The sequence below is a fragment of the Miniopterus schreibersii genome, assembly GCF_964146895.1.
Source record: "Miniopterus schreibersii genome assembly, chromosome: X".
Taxonomy (NCBI): Eukaryota; Metazoa; Chordata; class Mammalia; order Chiroptera; family Miniopteridae; genus Miniopterus; species Miniopterus schreibersii.
In genome coordinates this window covers 75,536,425-75,554,942 of record NC_138104.1, presented here as the reverse complement: position 1 = coordinate 75,554,942, position 18,518 = coordinate 75,536,425, and the positions used below count along the sequence as shown (strand labels likewise).

Genomic DNA, 18,518 nt, shown 5'->3' with positions numbered 1-18,518 from the left:
TGCTATCGAGCCTGCAACTGAGGTATGTGCCCTGGGGACACTTCAGTCTGAGGGCCAATGCTCTAACCACTGAGCAAAACTGGCTAGGGATCTTTTTTCTTAAATACTCACTAAGGGCATGGCTCTCATTGACAACTCAATTTACAAATCTGATTTGCAGCCTGGCCAGGAGATTGGGGTTTGATTTCCGGTCAGGGCACATGCCTGGGTTGTGGGCTTGATCAATGACTCTCTCATCATTGATGTTTCTGTCTCTCCCTCTCCTTTCCTCTCCCTGAAATCAATAAAGATATATTTAAAACACACACACACACACACACACACACACACACACACAAAAAAAAACCAAATCTGATTTGCAAACACCTGTCCATTGGTATTTTTTACATTGAAAATCCCAGTTGAACATACTCATAAATTTTTACCTACTAGAGAATATCTCTCATTGACAACCTACATTGATATATCTCCCCTTACTTAAATACTTCTCACTATACCTCACACCAATGAGCACTTAATAAGATACAAATTCTCCATTCATAGATACAAGTTTACTGCCATAATTGTCTCAAACCCAGGTTACAATACTCCTTATTCATAAAAATCACACCAACTTGAATATATCTCTTATTGATGACCTCTGCTGACAAATCTACAAATTTATAAATTCCTGCCTGTGACTTTTTCGAGCCCAGGTGGAATCACAGGAACTGGATTTACCCTCATGCTTGGAACAAACAAAACAAAAATAGACAAAATACATGGAAAAATGTTTTTTAAGACACTGGATAGCAGGCAATGAAGAACAGTGATCTCTCAGAAAAGAGAAACAAATGACGTTAGCCCTATAGTTAACTGGTCCAGCATACTTCCTTGAGAGAATTTCCTAGGCACTGCAAAGATAGGGAACTGAGGAAGAAGCTGGTGAATTCCCTAAGTTGAGAAGGAACTGAAAGTCTAGGGAGGACAAGAAAGCTAGAATTCATAGGGCACACCACCAGGGTGGAGAAAACGTCACAGAAAGAAGACCCAGGTGATTTGCCTAGAATCCTCCTTGAATATTCTATGGAGTACTGGTCCTGTGTGTGAGGAAACTAACTGAAGCCAGGGAGAGAGCCAGCTGAAAGGATAAGAGGAAATGGTTTCTGATGCTTACACAGGGCTGGGAATATTGCCTGTTCTCACCAGCCAGACTGGAAAAATAGGTCATTGAGTAGAGAATTCAGGAAACTATTGCCTCAGTAGTAGGGAATAATTAGATACACCAAAAAAATTATATAGGCAAGACCTGTAAGAATCAGACAGTTTCCAAGTAACTTAGCTGGGTCCCAGAACAAAACTCAAGATAATTTATAGACGTGCATAAATACCCAGCACCCAACAAAGTTAAATTCACAATGTCTGGCAGTCAATAAAATATTACCAAGCATGCAAAGAGGTAGGAAAATAGGACACATAATGAGAATAATCAAGCAATCAACCAACCCAAAACTGACACAAATATTAGAATTACTCAACAAGGATATTTCAAAAATTATTGTAAATGTATTCCACATGCTCAGAAGTTAGTAGAGATATGGAAAATAGAAAAAAAAGGGGCTCATATATAGGACTTCCACTTCTGGAAAAATATAGTAGATGCACTTTTCCCTATTCCTGCTACTAAGTACAATAAAAAAACCCTGGAAATGATATCTTTAAAATATTTTTAAAATACGTTTTTTATTGATTTCAGAGAGAAGAAGGGAGAGAGTGATACAAATATTAATGATGAGAGAGAGTCATTGGTCGACTGCTTCCTGCATACCCCTCACTGGGGATTGAGCCCGAAACCCAGGCATGTGCTCTGACAAGGAATTGAACTTCGATCTCCTGGATCATAGCTCGATGCTCAACCACTGAGTCACGCCAGCAGAATGTGGGTTTTCTTTTTTGCCTAATATATCTGAGACTGTGCTGGAGAACCTGGCAACTTGGAAATGCCAGTGGGCCCATAGAAGAACAAAGACCCTACAAAAGCCAGTTTTCTCTGGTCAAAGAACCAGGAAATGAGCAACCTAGCAAGACAGTAAACTTACAGAAAATAGTTGCTTTACTGTATCCAAACAGTATAGAAAAAATATGTGGCCCAACTCCCACTCATACCAACACATGCCAAGTGAGGAGCTTATATTTTTACTTTCAACAGGCTCTAAAAGCCATGCCAAATCCCTGCCAAGGTGGTGTCAGAAAAAAAATGATTATGGAGCCAGGACTTTTGTCTTCACTGAGTGGTAACAAGCCTCCCCTTATGTGGTGTTATTTTAAATGTATTCCACATGCTTAGAAAGTTAGTAGAGACATGAAAACTATAACAAAATAACCACAGACTGGGTGACTTAAACAATAGACATTTATTTCCTCACAGTTCTGGAGGCTAGAAGTCCAAGATCAAGTTGCCAGCAGGGTTAGTTTCTGGTGAGACCTCTCTTCCTAGCTTACTGATGACCACCTTCTCACTGTCTTCACCTAGCATTTTCTCTGTGCATGCACACCATTGGTGTCTCTTCCTCTTTTTATAAGGATACCAGCCCTTTTTGATTATGGCTCTATCCTTATGACATCATCTAATTTTAATTACCTCCTTAAAGGACCCATATCCTAATACAATTACATTGAAGGTTAGGGCTTTAACATATAAATTGGGGGGCCAGGCGGGCAGGGAGGACACAATTCAGCAATGACCCCAAGAGGGCAAAGAGATATCCTCAGAGTACTGGTATGATAGAGAATTAGAATAGGCAATTGAAACATCTGTTGTCTAAAATTGGGGGAGATTATATATATATATATATTTTCATATTTCAGAAGGATCAGGGAAAGATGAGATGGGAGAGGATGCTGGTATGACCCCATCACCTTAACTTTCTTATTTTTCCTACCGGATTTAGTGGTCCCAGGACCAATGCTGCAACTGCAGGTGTTGGACTCAGGGATGATCCCCAAGCAAGAAACTTCAACTGTACTTTTAGATGTTTATGTCAGAATTCCTAAGGGCTAATGTAATAGATAGGGCCTTCATCCTATCTGGCAAAATTGGGATTGACAGTGAATGCAGCTGTATTACTTAGTGGTTGAGATAGACCATTAGTTCTGTACTTATGTAATGATACCCTATATAAATGGGAATGGACTGGAGGGGAAGCATTTGCTATACTGGTATTGTTGCTGGAAATCTGGACCAGCACAGTGGCCAAACCTATTGTCCCTTCCAAAGGTGGAAAAGTTTGGGTTAAATTCATTGATAAATAAAGAGAAAGACGATAGTAGCTGAGAGTAAAAGAATGAATACATAGGTTATTCAACAAGGGAAATCCATTACATTGGCTCCCTGAGAGGCTCACAGCAAAAAATGATATTATCTCAACTCAGTTATACCAGATGCCTGAAAGAATAAAATCATTTGTTGCTAAGACTAGTCCTACACCGACAAGTTTGAATGGAAGCCTGCAAGCCTGAGTTGCTTTGGAACTGGACCAATTGATGATGACTGAGTGGGACTCTAGTAATGTGCCAGTATCTTTTGAGTATTTTATTTTATTATTTTATTTTATTTTGGGAAGAACACTTCGGAGATCTACCCTCTTAAAAATTTAAATGTACATCAGCCAGAAAAAGACAAGTATCATATGATCTCACTTATATGTGGAATCTAATGAACAAAATAAACTGACAAACAAAATAGATCCAGAGACATGGAAGCATGGAACAGACTGAGAATTCTCAGAGGGAAGGTGAGAGAGGGAAGAGATCAACTAAAGAACTTATACGCAAACATGCATAACCCATGGATACAGACAATAGTGGCATGAAGGCCTGGGGAAGGGACAGGATTGAGAAAGGGGGTCAACAGGGGAAAAAGGGGACTTTCAACAATAAAGATAAATTTTTTAAAAAATTTAAATGTACAGTATATTATTGTTGACTATAGAAACAATGTTGTATGCAGTTTACATCTACTACCATACTATGATATGGCATAACACTAGCATTGTTGCTAAGATTATGTATATATTGATGGCCTAATATATATCAGGAAATTGAGTTAAAGACTTTTCAGGATATAATAATGGTGGAAAATAACTGGCTTGAGGGAGAAATGGATTTAGCTCATCATCAACTAAATAATTCAGCACAAGTATATGATAAGGTATAAATAGAGGTAGATCAAAGGGGAAGAGTAATAAAGTCAGTATTAAAATATGAAAATGTATATAATGGCTTTATAGGATGAATTCATTTTTAACTATTGCAGTGTGTCATATAAGTGCTATACTAAAACTAGATGCCCAGACAAATATATTTTGCTGTGAAAGAGCTTTGGCTAAAGAGAGGTCTGATCTTTGCCCTCAGCTTCAGGAGGGTAATCACTAGGCCCTTAGAATGTCATGCCTGATTAGGAATGTTTTTGTTTACATATAAGTGAGATCATATGGTACTTGTCTTTTTCTGGCTGATGTACATTTAAATTTTTAAGAGGGTAGATCTCCGAAGTGTTTTTCCCAAAATAAAATTAAATTAAATTAAATTAAATAAATAAAATAAAAAAATAATGTTTTGTGCCATCCAGATAGTATCTATGATTTAGGATGGGGGCTCAGAGCCACATCAACAGCATGATGAAGGGTGGGGGCTTTGGATCACAAAACGGCCTCCTGAGGGTTGGAAACTCAGTGCAGCCATGTGAGCAGTCAACTGTGCCTATATGATGGATCCCCATTAAAGGCTCTGGACACTAAGGTTTGGGTGAGTTTCCCTGGTTGGGAGTACTCCCTGCTTTTGCATCAAGGCCTGAAGAGTAATGCTGCCTTGATTCTGTGGGGTGACAATAACTGGAAGCTCTGCAATGTGTTACCTTCTTGGACTCTGACCTATGTGCTTCCCTTGCCGATTTTAATTAATCTCTATCCTTTAGCTGTAATAAAATGTAACCATGAGTATAATAGATTTCAGTGAGTTCTGTGAATCCATCTGGTGAATTATTGAACCTGAGGGTGGTGTTGGAGACCCTTGAACTTGCACTTGCAATTGGTGTTAGGAAGGAAGTTTTTTGTGGGGATCGTTTTCTTTAATTTCTGCACAAGATAAACATACAAACATCAATTGATTTTCTATATACTAGTAGTTAACAAGGAATTGAAATTAAAAACCAATACACACAATAAAGTGGAAATAAGACAACATTAAGTAAAATAGCACCAAAAATATGAAATACTTAGGGGATAATTTATCAGATGTGAAAGACCTGTACACTGAAAACTACAAAATATTGCTGAGAGAAATCAAAGAATACTTAAAGTAATGGAGAGATATACTTTATTTATGGGTCAGAAAACTCAATATTAAGATTTCAATTCGCCCCAAATTGATCTATACATTCGAACCAATTCCAATAAAATTCATAGCAGCTTTTTTGTTGTTGAAATGGACAAACTTATTCTACAATTCATATGAAAATGTCAAGTACCTAGAATAGCCAAAAGGACTAATAAAACAAATTTATTGAGGTATAATTCACATTCCATATTTAAATTGTACAGTTCAATGGCTTTTTTTTAAAAAAAAAAAAAGTTTATTATTTATTTAAAAACTTTTTTTTCAGACTTTGGTGAGTTTTAGTGGAGCAAAATTTCAACAAAATGTGGCTTTTATTTGTAGAATTCAATGTGTGTGACCCACTTGGACACAAGTGAAGATAACCATTAAGCTTATTTATGTATTTTCTTATTTTCAATTTGCATACAAAAATTTTGTTTGCTTCACATTCATAAAAATCCCAGTGTTGTAAATGACAAACCCTCCCATACCTACCCCTTAATTAAATATAAAAACAGCTTCAAAAAACATATAATTTAGATTACTTTAATCTTGAAATGTAATCCAATAAGACTAAAAATGAAACATTTTGTGTCCTGTACCAAATAGTAAAGTACTTGAAGTCCTTCAGGATCCTTCAACTGATTTACATCAATAAGAGAACCTATTTTTGATGTAGTAAAAGAAATGTGTTCATTTCCAATTAAATTTTGAGCGCCTGTCAGCCAACCCTGTCAGGGGGAGGCCACAAAGCATCATCTTCTTTTGTAATTTCACTGTCATCAGTAATTCTCTTAAATTTTTTCATTATACTTTTATGTACATAAGCCCTTTTTTCTGATCATGACATCATTTTTGTAATTGCTGTTGTTGGCACATCTAAGCTTTCCATCTGGCCAAAACTTGAATTCCAGAAACTCATGTTCAAACTTGTCCTTGTGCCCTACATAGTAGTGCAGGTAGAAATCGCTGTGGCCATAGCCATTTTCGTTCCCAGAAAGCCCACTGAAGGCTCAGCCAATGTGCAACTGGGAGCCTGGCAGTGACGTCCCAAAGTTTATTATTAAATCTACAGTAGGCTCCAAGACAACACTTTATTCTAGCTATAGTTAGCAACAGGTGTTATGGCAGGAAATACAGATGTTTAAACAGGAATGGATTTAAGGATCACCTCAATGGCCTTTATCAAATTTACCAAGTTGTGCAACTATCACCACAATAAAATTCTAGGACATTGTATCACCCCAGTAATATGCCTTGCACTAATTTACAGTTAATGACTGTTCCCATTCTCACCTCCATATAACCACTAATCTACAGATCTCTATAGATTTGACTTTTCTGAGCATTTCATATAAATTTAATATACAAATACAATATTAGATCTTTTTTGTGTCCCGCTTCTTTCACTTAGCATATATATTTTTAAATATATCTTTATTGATTTCAGAGAGAGGGAGAGAGAGAAAGAAACATCAATGATGAGAGAGTCATTGATCGAGCCTGCAACCCGGGCATATACCCTGACCAGGAATCGAACTCTGATTGCCTGGATCCCAGGTCAACACTCAACCGCTGAGCCACGCCCGGCAGGGCTCACTTAGCATATTTTTGAGGTTCATCCATGTTGTAGTATTCACCATAATAAAGTGAATATTGCAAGAAAGTGAGTCATAATCTTTTTGCTAGTGGAGGATCTTGCCTTCAGTTTGTAAAAAATGCAATACTTGTGAAGTGCAGTAAAGTGAAGCACAATAAAACTAGGTATTTTTTTCTTTTTATTGCTGAATATACCACATTTTTATCTATTCACCAATTGGTGGATATTTGGATTGTCTCTAGTTTTTGCCTCATATGAATAATGCTGTTATGAATATTCAAGTACAAGTGTTTGTGTGACCACATATTACATATCTTTTGGGTAGATAATAAGAATGGCATTGCTGGATCCTATGGTAAATTCATGATCAACCTTTTAGAAACTGTCCAACTTTTCCAAAGTAGTTATACCATTTTAATGCATTCACACCAGAAATGTATGAAAGTCCCTGATTCTCCAAATCCTTTCCAACATTTGTTATAATTTTTTAAATTATAGCCATTTTAGTACATGTAAAGTGGTATTTCATTGTGGTTTTCATTAAAATTTCTCTAATGACTAATGATGTTGGGACCTCTTCATGTGTTTATTTGTGTATCTTCTTTGGTGAAATGTCTCTTCAAATCTTCTGCTCATTTTTTAAAAAAAGTGTTTTTATTGATTTTTAGGGAGCAAGGAAGGGAGAGGAAGAGAGAAAGGGAAACATTGATGAGAGAGAAACATCTATCAGCTGCCTCCTGAACGCTCCCTTCCCTACTGGGGATCGAGCCCACAACCCAGGCATGTGCCCCGACCAGGAATTGAACCAGCAACCTCTTTGTGCATGGGACTATGCTCAACCAACTGAGCCACACTGGCTAGACTCTTTTGCCCATTTTTATTCATTTATTTTATTTTTTAAAATATATCTTTATTGATTTCAGAGAGAGGAAGGGAGAGAGAGAGGGAAAGATAGAAACATCAATGATGAGTCATTGATCGGCTGCGTCTTGCACCCCCCCAACTGGGGATCGAGCCCATAACCCAGGCATGTGCCCTTACTAGGAATCAAACTGCGATCTCCTGGATCATAGGTCGATGTTCAACCACTTAGCCATACCAGCTGGGCCCTTTTGCCCATTTTTAAACTGGGTTGTTTTTCTTCTTTTTATTGAGTTGTAAGAGTTCTTTATATTTTCTGGATACAAGTTCTTTATCAAATACATGATTTACAAATATTTTCTCCCAGTCTGTTTTGTACTTTCACTTTTTAATAGTGTCATTTGAAGCACAAACCTTTTTGGTTTTGGTGAAGTCCAATTTATTATTATTATTTTTTATGTATCATGCTCTTGGTGTCCTCTCTTAATACAAGGACAAAGATTTTCTCCTGTTCTCTGCTAAAACTTTTATAATTTTGGCTTTTATATTTACATCTGTGACCCATTTTGAGTTAATTTTTAGCATGGCATTAAACAAGATTTAAACTCATTGTTTTGTGTGTGGATATCTAATTATCCCTGCACCAAATGTTAAAGACTTTTCTTTCTCCATTGAATTGCCTTCACACTTTTGTAAAGAATATGTTTACCACAAATATGAGGGTTTGTTCCTGGACTCTCGATTCTGTTCCATTGATATATGTCTCTGTCCCCATGCCAGTGCCATACTGTCTTGATTACTGTACATTTATAATAATTTTGAAATTAGGAGATGAATGTCCTCCCACTTTGTTCTTCTTTGGCAAAATCCTGTTTGCTATTCTTATACCTTTCTATTTCTTTTTTCTTTTTAAAATATGTTTTTTATTGATTTGAGAGAGGAAGAGAGAGATAGAAAGATCAATGATGAGAGAAACTCATTGGTCGACTGCCTCCTGCATGCTACATACTGGGGATTGAGCCCACAACCCGGACATGAGCCCTGACCAGGAATCAAGCTGTGATCTCCAGGTTCATGGGTCGACACTCAACTACTGAGCCACGCAGACCAAGCTATTTCTTTATAAATTTTAAGATTAGCTTATCAATTTCTGGGGAAGAAAGTCTTGTAAATGGGATAAAGTTGTACTGAATCACATGTAGATCATGTGATTTTTCTTCTTTAGCCTGTTAATATGATAGATTATATTGCATGATATTGAATCTTGAAGCAACCTTGCATCACTAGAATAAACCCCACCTGGTCATGATGTATATGTTTACATGTTTCTAGATTCAATTTGCTAATATTTTGAAGATTTTTACATCTACATTCATGAGGAACAATGGTTTGTAGTTTTCTTGTGATATGTTTGTATGGCTTAAGCATCAGGGTACTACTGGCCTCACAGAGCTGGGGAGTGTTCCCTTCTCCTCTATTTTCTAAAAGATTTTGTGGAATGTTGATATTACTTCTCCCACAAATGTTTGATGCAATTAACCAATTAAACCAACTGGCTTTGGTCGTGTGTGTGTGTGTGTGTGTGTGTGTGTGTGAAGAATTAAATTTACTAATTGCTTACTATTGCTGGTGGAATGTAAAATGGTGCAGCCATGTGAAGATCAGGCCTGGGTCTCAGTTCTGTCAACTGTCTTGGGGAAATACTGTGGTGGGATTGGAGGACAAGGAAATAAATATTAAAACCACACTGCGATATTACTATACACCCACCATAATGGCTAAAGTAAAAAAGATGGAAAATACCAAGTGTTGACAATGATGTGGAGCAGCTAGAACTTGTATACTGTGCTGTTGGTACAGCCACTTGGAAAACTAGTTTTATTTATTTTTTAAAAATGGAATGCTTCATGAATTTGCATGTCACCTTTGTGCAGGGGCCATGATAATCTTCTCTGTATCATTCTGATTTTAGTTTATGTGCTGCCGAAGTGAGCACTGGAAAACTAGTTTCATAAATTAAAGCTGACTATATGGACACCCTATGACCAGTCAGTTTAACTTCTAGATGTATACCTAACAGAAATTCATAAATATGTTCATCAATAGATAAGTATTAAAGTATTTATAGCAGCACTATTCCTAATAACCCCAAGCTGCAAACAACCCAAATGTCCATCAACAGTAAGATAAATATATTGTAGCATATTCACAATGGAATATAACATGACAATGTATTATTGACAACTACATTAAGCAATATAGATGAATCTTACATTCACAATGTCAATGAAAGAAGATAAACACTGAAATATGAAATATAATTGTTTGACTTAATTTATGTAAAATACCAAACAGACAAAACTAATCTATGCTGTTAGAAGTCAGTATAGAGTTTACCCCTGTGAGGGCAGTGGTAAGGCCTGGAAGGGAGCAAAGGGAGTGCTTCTGGACTATTGATCATGTTCTGTTTCTTGATCCGAGTATGTTCAGTTCGTGAGAACTCATTGATCTGTATGCTTATGACATATGCACTTTCTGTATGCATTATACTTTAATAAAAAGATCTAAAGAAAAATAAAATTGCATACTAGAAAGAAAACCCTCTATCTCATGAGTATTGTAAAAAACATTTAAGGGAAAATGAGAAAGTGCCTATATATCAGTGCTTTTAAAAAAGCAATGCTCGCCTGGCCAGGCGTGGCTCAGCAGTTGACCATTGACCTAGGATCCAGGCACTCGGGGTTTAATTTCCAGTCAGGGCACATGCCCGGTTGCGGGTTTGATCAATGACTCTCTCATCATTGATGTTTCTATCTCTCTCTCTCCCTCTCCCTTCCTCTCTCTGAAATCAATAAGGATATATTTTTAAAAAATAAAAATAAAAAATAAAAAAGCAATGCTCTTTGTAGAGAAGTCTTCCAGTTATTCAACTATAATAATCATATCTTTAACCAACCACAATGCAAAATGATTTTATCCCATAGTAATCTACACAAAAGTACTCTTAATATGAATGTAGAAAATGAATATATCTTGCCCTAGCGGGTTTGGCTCAGTGGTTAGAGTGTCAGCCTGTGGACTGAAGGGTCTCAGGTTCAATTTCAGCCAAGGGCACATACCTCGGTTGCAGGCTCAATCCCTGGCCCTGGTCCGGGTGCATGCGGGAGACAACCAATCAATGTGTCTCTCTCACATCTATTTTTTCTCTCTCTCTTTTCCTTCAACTCTCTCTGAAAAGCAATGGAAAAAATATCCTTGGGTGAGGATTAAAAAAGAAAATGAATATATCAAAATCAAATTGGAAGAAAAACAAAATCAAAACTTTATGTATTGAAACCCAATTTCTCACTCATTGTTTTTCTTTTTTAATATATCTTTATTGATTTCAGAGAGAGGAAAGGAGAGGGAGAGAGAGAGACAGAAACATCAATGATGAGAGAGTCATTGATCAAGCCCACAACCTGGGCATGTGCCCTGACCAGGAATCGAACCCCAATCGCCTGGATCCTAGGCCGACGCTCAACCACTGAGCCACGCCCAGCCAGGCCTCATTGTTTTTCAAACGAGAATCCCAAAGAAAGTAAAGGCGTCAGTGGATGAGACTGGAAGTCCCGAGTCCTGTGGCTCAGGGTCAGTCACTAAAGAGATAAGAAGTCTGTGGTCTGCAGCTTACATAAATGATAGCTTTGGGGGTACAGGTTAGAAGGTATGCATAGCTTCTTCGAGTGTGAATCATCACTTGCTGCCACAGCATGGAATTAATGAGAGAACAATTGCCACCTTTAGATGTGTGCAAAGTTTAATAACTATATTCCTGTAACATAAACTAGAGCTTTGCTTAATTTGCTGATGCATAAAGTCAGACTTAACTTTAAGTTTTAGAATTCTATTTAATTTTCAAAAAATACACCATGGTGAGTTCTCAAAGGGAAGAGAAAGACAGTTCCTCATGGCAGTCTTAAATGTCAATGATTACAAAAATGTCTGGCTTCTACTCACAGATCTGCATTCCCAAATAGGTTTTTGCCTTGATTTCAGTGTCCTGCATGTATTTGGACAATGAAAACTTTTCTTCCCACCCTAGAAAATTGAAAAAATTTTGGCTAGCATTGAGTACGTTTACATTCCAGGGTATGAAGAACTAATCAATGCTAAATTTATAAAGTCCTTTATCTAAAAAACATAAGAGAGTACAAATCATCTCCTGGGGTCTCTATTTCTACCATTTGCAGGATCTTGAGAGTCCCTGTACGAATCATGAAACGAAACAGGACTATTGCCCAGAGGCTTTATCAAAGAGTCTCCCTACACATATAATTGTGTATCAACTGTGGTGATGCAGTTACTTGGATTTGGGGGATACTTGGCTTTGTTTGCCTCCTATTCATTTCACCTGTAGTCTGTCATATCTACTTTCCCTGCACAATGATTGCAGCATCAGGTACTTCTCTTCTCCATTGAGATGTCTGATGCATACCCAGTTATAATTTCCAGATGAAGGCTTTTTCAGTCACTGCCTTTATAAAGTTTTTTCCCACTATGAGTTTTCTGGTGTTTAATGAGATCTGATCTGTTAGTGAAGGCCTTCTGACATTCTGTACAAGCATAGTGCTTCTTTCCTGTATGAATTATCTGATGCATACTTAGTGTTGCTTTCTGGATGAAGGCTTTCCCACATTTACTACATTCATAGTGTCTCTCTCCAGTATGAGATTTCTGATGGATAGTGAGGCGTGACTTCCAGGTGAAGGTTTTTCCGCAGTCATTGCATTTATGGGGTTTCTCTCTAGTATGGATTTTCTGGTGTGTTATGAGATTTGACCTGTCAGTGAATGCCTTTCCACATTCAGCACATATATTTGGTTTCTCTCCTGTGTGAATTTTCTGATGTACACGGAGTTGCGACTTCTTAGTGAAGCATTTTCCACAGTCACTGCATTCATAAGGTTTCTCTCCAGTATGAATTCTATGATGTGCAATGAAGTGTGATTTCTGGATGAAGGCCTTCCCACAGTCAGGACAAACATAGGGTTTCTCTCCTGTATGGATTCTCTGATGCACACTTAGTGTTGATTTCTGGATAAAGGCTTTCCCACATTCATTGCATTCATAGTGTCTCTCTCCAATATGAGATTTCTGATGGATAGTGAGGCGTGACTTCCATATGAAGGCTTTCCCACAGCCATTGCATTTATAGGGTTTCTCTCCAGTATGAGTTTTCTGGTGTTTAATAAGATTTGACTGATCACTGAAAGCCTTTCCACATTCAGCACACATGTAGGGTTTCTCTCCAGTATGAGTTTTTTGATGTGTAGTGAGATTTGTCCTATGAGTAAAGACCTTCCCACATTCTGCACATATATAGGGCTTTTCTCCTGTGTGAATTCTTCGATGCACATGGAGTTGTGACTTCTTAGTGAATGATTTCCCGCAGTCACTGCATTCGTAAGGTTTTTCTCCAGTATGAATTCTCTGATGTGTATTGAAATGTGATTTCTGGATGAAGGCCTTCCCACATTCAGTACATACATAGGGTTTCTCTCCTGTGTGAATTCTCTGATGCATCCTGAGTGCTGATTTTCTTGTGAAGGCTTTCCCACACTCACTGCATGCATAGAGTTTCTCTCCAGTATGAGTTTTCTGATGTATATTGAGGTCTGAATTCTGGGAGAAGCCTCTTCCACATTCACTGCATTCATAAGGTTTTTCTCCTGTATGAATTCTCATATGTCTAAAGAGATATGATCTGTGGAAAAAGGCTTTTCCACATTCACTGCACTTGTAGGGTTTCTGCCCAGTATGAATTTTCTGATGTGTAATGAGGTTTGACTTCAGAGTAAAGGTTTTCCCACATTGAGCTACATCAATCTGGGGCTTCTGAGTGAAGACTTTCTCACTTTTGTTGCATTCATGGGATTTTTCTCCAGCATGGATTATCTGACGCTCAAAGAGATCTGACTTCTGGATGAAGCTCTTTACATACTCAGTACATACATAAAGTTTCCCCCCAGTATGAATTTTCTGATGGTGGATGAGAACTTGTTTGTGGCAAAGATGTTTTCCACATTGATTGTGTTCACAAGCATTTGCTCCTGTATTAGCATTCTCATCCTTAGTACAGGAAGAGCTATGGGCAAAATTGTTGCCATTTCCAAAAATCTTATCAAGGTTCAATGTTGCATTGCTTTTATTATGATTATGTAAGTTTAAAGTATGCTTCAAACTCTTTCCAAATGTGTCACAGTTATGGGGTCTTTTAATTGAAGGAACAAGCTTGGAACTCACATGAATTATGTTTTCAATGTTTTTACATTTGTAGCCCCTCTCTTTAATGAATACTTTCAAATGACTTGCAGGGTTATTTTGGTTTTCTTGATATCTCTCTAGCTGGTCATTATCTTGCCATACTTCTTCCAAAATGGAACACAATGAGTCTTCTATGAATTGACCGAATTTCTCACAGTGGAATGAAACTTCTCCAGAAATTCTCTGTTGTGGAGTTTGCCCAATATCCTCATCTAAAAGTAAAAAGAATAAAATGAAAATGACTCAAAGAACAATTAGCAGAGGCTAGAGGGTGCATGTAATTCAGACAGGATGAACACAGAGTCCATATGACAATAATGAAGATAGTAACAACATAGTAATATAAAATTCTTCTAGATCACTCACAGTATGCAAAACATATGTGATGAACTGGGCACTGTTCCAAGTGCTTTACACATAACAGCTCATTTAATCCTCATTAAACTCTGAAGAGGTAGCTATCATCAATCATGTTTCACAGATGAGAAAACAGAAACACAGAGAAGTTATGTAACTTGCTGAATATCAAATAGCTTAATAAGTGAGAGTGATGGAATTTGAACCCGGGAATCCATATCCACTAGTAGGAGGTCTGGATAGTGATTAGAGTAACCGGTAGAAGAAACAAGTCTGTAAAAAGGAAGCCTGGCGTGCAAGAAATATTTCATACTGTATGTCATTATTACATAGCCCTAAAACCTTACTAACCTCTCTGCTTCTTCTTGCTTTTCTCTCTGAACCATTATGAGCATCAACATTAAACTTATGTGCATCAAATATCAATTCCTTTATATCCTTAGGAAAAACTCTTACAACACCAGCCATCTTGACATAGACAAACAGTAAACAGGTATCTGTGCTCCAACTCTGTATCTAGCTGCAAGTTTTCCTTGGTCCCAGGAATATATGCTTTTAAGAAGTGTAAAATAAAAGAGGGAAAGCCATGCATGGCAGAAACTTCAAGCCATTCACCAAGATCTATTTTCTCTCCTTTTATAGTAACAGAATGTAGCTGGGCATTACAACGACCAGCTTCACTTTGTTTTTACCAGTGGAGTATGAACAGAAGTGATATGTGCCACTTCTGGGTCAGGCCTTAAGACAGTGGGCAAATCTTCTGTATTCCTCCTTTCCTTTCCCTTTGGATGCAACAATGACCCAACATTAACCACACAACCAATAACAATGCCTTAAGAGATGGCAGAACAATGATTTGGAACATGGTCCATGAGTGATGCACCAGGATTAGAGTTGACCTATTGAATGAACCCATTCACCTCAGAGTTCTTATATGAGAGGATATACATTTATATTAAGCTTGTTGTTTTACTCCTCTGTGCATATTCAAAATGGATTGTCCTCAATATTGGCTCTAATTTCAGTACAGCTCTAGGGAGGTTATATCTACTGTGAATATATAAAGAAATATGGTACCACAATTTGACACAGTTTTGTGTTACAAGAGAAAGAATTAATACACAAAGACTGAAATTATTAACATTTCATGCAGTTATCTTTCCTTTCCAAATATATTCTATGGTCCTTTGAATTCTTCTTAGCAGACACTTGAAAAATCCTTCTGAAAGACAGCAAAATATCCTCCTCTATCCCCCCAAATTCAATAAAGTTAAATTTAAATTTACTAATTTTCCATGCTTCACTTTGGAAAACTGAAGGATAAGTGTGCCAACTATCAATTTATTGCCTCTCAACTCCAAATTCAGGCTTCCTTGTCCATTCTACAAAAATGGATCTGGATCTCTTTAAGTATGTTTTTCCTTTGCCAGCTGGCACAATGATGACCTTGGTCATTAGAGGGTAATGGAGAGACACTGCAGAAGGGAGGGGTTTTGCTTCCTGGTTCTAGTGGGCTCACTCAGCACATTCTTTCAGCAAGGGCAGCTTGTTTAGCACCAGGCTCCTGCAGTGTGGGTGGCTGCTCTGGAGTTTGGCTCCTGTCTATAATGGGTGACTTCTCCAGCACCCAGCTCCTGCAGCACTAGTATCTTCTCCAGCTCCAGGTTCCTGCAGTGCATTGCAGCCAGCAACACCCAGAGGTTTACCTTGGCACTCTTCTCAGATGATTGGTAGGGGAATACCTCCAGCAAGACAATTCCCCATGATCAGCTTTCTTTGGAACCTCAGAAGGCAGATTTCCAGCAAGTTCTGCCAGTGTGGCACCACAGCAATTCTTCTGCCATGCTGTGAACCACGGCTGTGCCCTCTAAACTAAGTCTGGATCTCATCTCTTGGAAGCAGTGGAGGAATTTGTTTGGGTGCTTCATCACAATGGTAGAGGTACTGGCTATTCCTTATTCCTGCTATTTCCTTATACTTTAGAGTTCTTTTTACTTTTACTAGTGATCCTTTGTTACTCCAATTCCACTATAGCTAATAATTCTTTATGTTAAACTTTCCCAGTTCAAATTAGCATGTGGTTTCTCTCTCCCGATCAAGCTCTGAATTATACAATAGGAATAGGGTCTTAATTCTGGGAACCTTCTAAAAACAGAGGTAAAAAGCCTCAGTTATGACACAGTCTAAAATCCTGGCCTTTTATCTAAGTTCCTATGAGATGGAGGAAGAGAAAAAGGAAAGAGTCATATATGCTGATATAATTAAGAGCCATTTCATGGAACAGTGAAATCTGATCACAGCATGAAAATGTATCATTTGAGGGATTAAAGATGGCAGCGGACTGAGTGGAAGCTACAATGACACTCTCCCAGGACCAAACCGGAATTACAACTAAAATATAGAAAAACCATCCTGAATAATCAACTGCAACTGAAGACTAGCTGGAGAGTGCCCTCATAACCAAGGAGGAAAAGTGGAGACCACATAGAGATTGGTAGGAAGTGCAGAGACACGAGAGGGCTGGCAGCAGCTGAAGGTCCAGAGGGATATCTCAGCTGTGGAGGGTTCCCACTGAGGACTCTGGGGCCTAAACCCCAGGCTGGGCTCCCCAGCTAAGAGCACCAGAACTGAGAAAAGTGCCCACATAGCAACTGGCTGTAAAAAGCAGCAGGATTTCTGTCTGCCAGAGAGAGACGGATGGAACTATAGGCACCCTCTTAAAGAGCCAACACACAAAGTTTTGTGTGCAGCCACTCACCTTGGGCTACAGCAGAGGGAGGGCAGAGTGGACTGGAGCTGTGTGAGGAGAATCTAGGGTTGTAGCCTCTGGAGATTGAGATCAGAAGGCACCCCTCTGGATTCCTGTGCTGAGTCATTCCCCCATACTGCAGAGGACAACTCTCTCAGGCAGACAAATTACTGCTTTTGCTTGGGTAGGGAAGCAAGTGCCCCACCCTGCTGGAAAACCTCTCGCCTTATCCAGAGGAGTTTCTATAGCCTGAGGCTCATTAAGAGACTGATAACTACCAGCCACCACAGCCTGTGGAGTTTCTACAGCTTGAAGCTCATTAAGAGAATCAGATTAATCAGCCTGCAGGCAGAGGCAGACCTCAGAGTGCTTTGAGTCTTTGCCTGATCTGCTACTGGACCCCCGCCTTGGAAAAGCAGACTTTGGTGTGCATCTTGGTCCTGTCCAACCACACCCAGCCACGGCAGAGGAGACCTCAAGCCGAGGGCTGTTGATAGCTCCAAACAGAGTACTCAGGGCCAGTCACAAACTGTGTCTGACATTGGCCTGCACCAGAGACCCTTCAAAAAGATTGAGAGTCCTAGCAGATATACCTAATACATAGAAACAAGCCCAAACAGGTAGCCAAAATGGGGAAACAAAAAAACAAGCCCCAAATGAAAGAACAAGAGAAGTCTCCAGAAAAAGAGCTAAATGAAATGGAAATAAGCAATATATCAGATATAGAGTTCAGAATATTGATCATAAAGATGCTCAACAGCATGAAAAAAGATATGGAAACTATGAAGGAAATTAAGAATGACGTAGCAGAAATAAATAATACATTGGAAGGAATAAACAGCAGATTAGTGGAAGCTGAGGATCAGATCAGCAAATTGGAAGATAGGGTAGAAAAAAATCACTCAGTCAGAGATCCAAAAAGAAAAAAACAATTAAAAGACAGGAGGACAGTCTAAGGGAGCTGTGGAACAACATGAAACATAACAATATCACATTATAGGAATGCCAGAAGAGGTTGAAAGTAAGCAAGGGTTAGAGAACCTATTTGAAGAAATAATGGCAGAAAACTTCCTTAACCTGGTCAAGGAAAATGTAACACAAGTTCAGGAGGCACAGAGAGTCCCAAACAAGAAGAACCCAAAGAGGCCCCCACCCAGACACATCATAATTAAAATGCCAAAAATTCAAGACAAAGAGAGAATCTTAAAGGCACCAAGAGAAAAGGAATCTGTTACCTACAAAGGAGCTCCCATAAAGCTGTCAGCAGACTTCTCACCAGAAACTCTACAG

General features: G+C 38.4%; 1 protein-coding gene and 1 pseudogene across 4 annotated transcripts in view; both read right to left on the bottom strand.

Annotated features, from left to right (window-relative positions):
* Window positions 1–5,597: 5,597 nt before the first annotated feature.
* Window positions 5,598–9,123, bottom strand: LOC308551023 (protein mago nashi homolog pseudogene; annotated as a pseudogene). Its single transcript has 2 exons — window positions 9,116–9,123; window positions 5,598–6,360 (listed from the first exon to the last, which is right to left on the bottom strand). The product of its transcript is annotated as a protein mago nashi homolog pseudogene (transcript).
* Window positions 6,350–18,518, bottom strand: part of ZNF41 (zinc finger protein 41) — a 42,435-nt gene continuing 30,266 nt past the window's right edge. For all 3 annotated transcript variants that reach the window (XM_081126196.1, XM_081126194.1, XM_081126195.1), the window contains one exon: window positions 6,350–14,334. In XM_081126196.1, coding sequence (XP_080982322.1) covers window positions 12,323–14,334 — 2,012 coding nt within the window. In that variant the 3' untranslated portion in view covers window positions 6,350–12,322. The remainder of the gene's footprint in view (window positions 14,335–18,518) is intronic.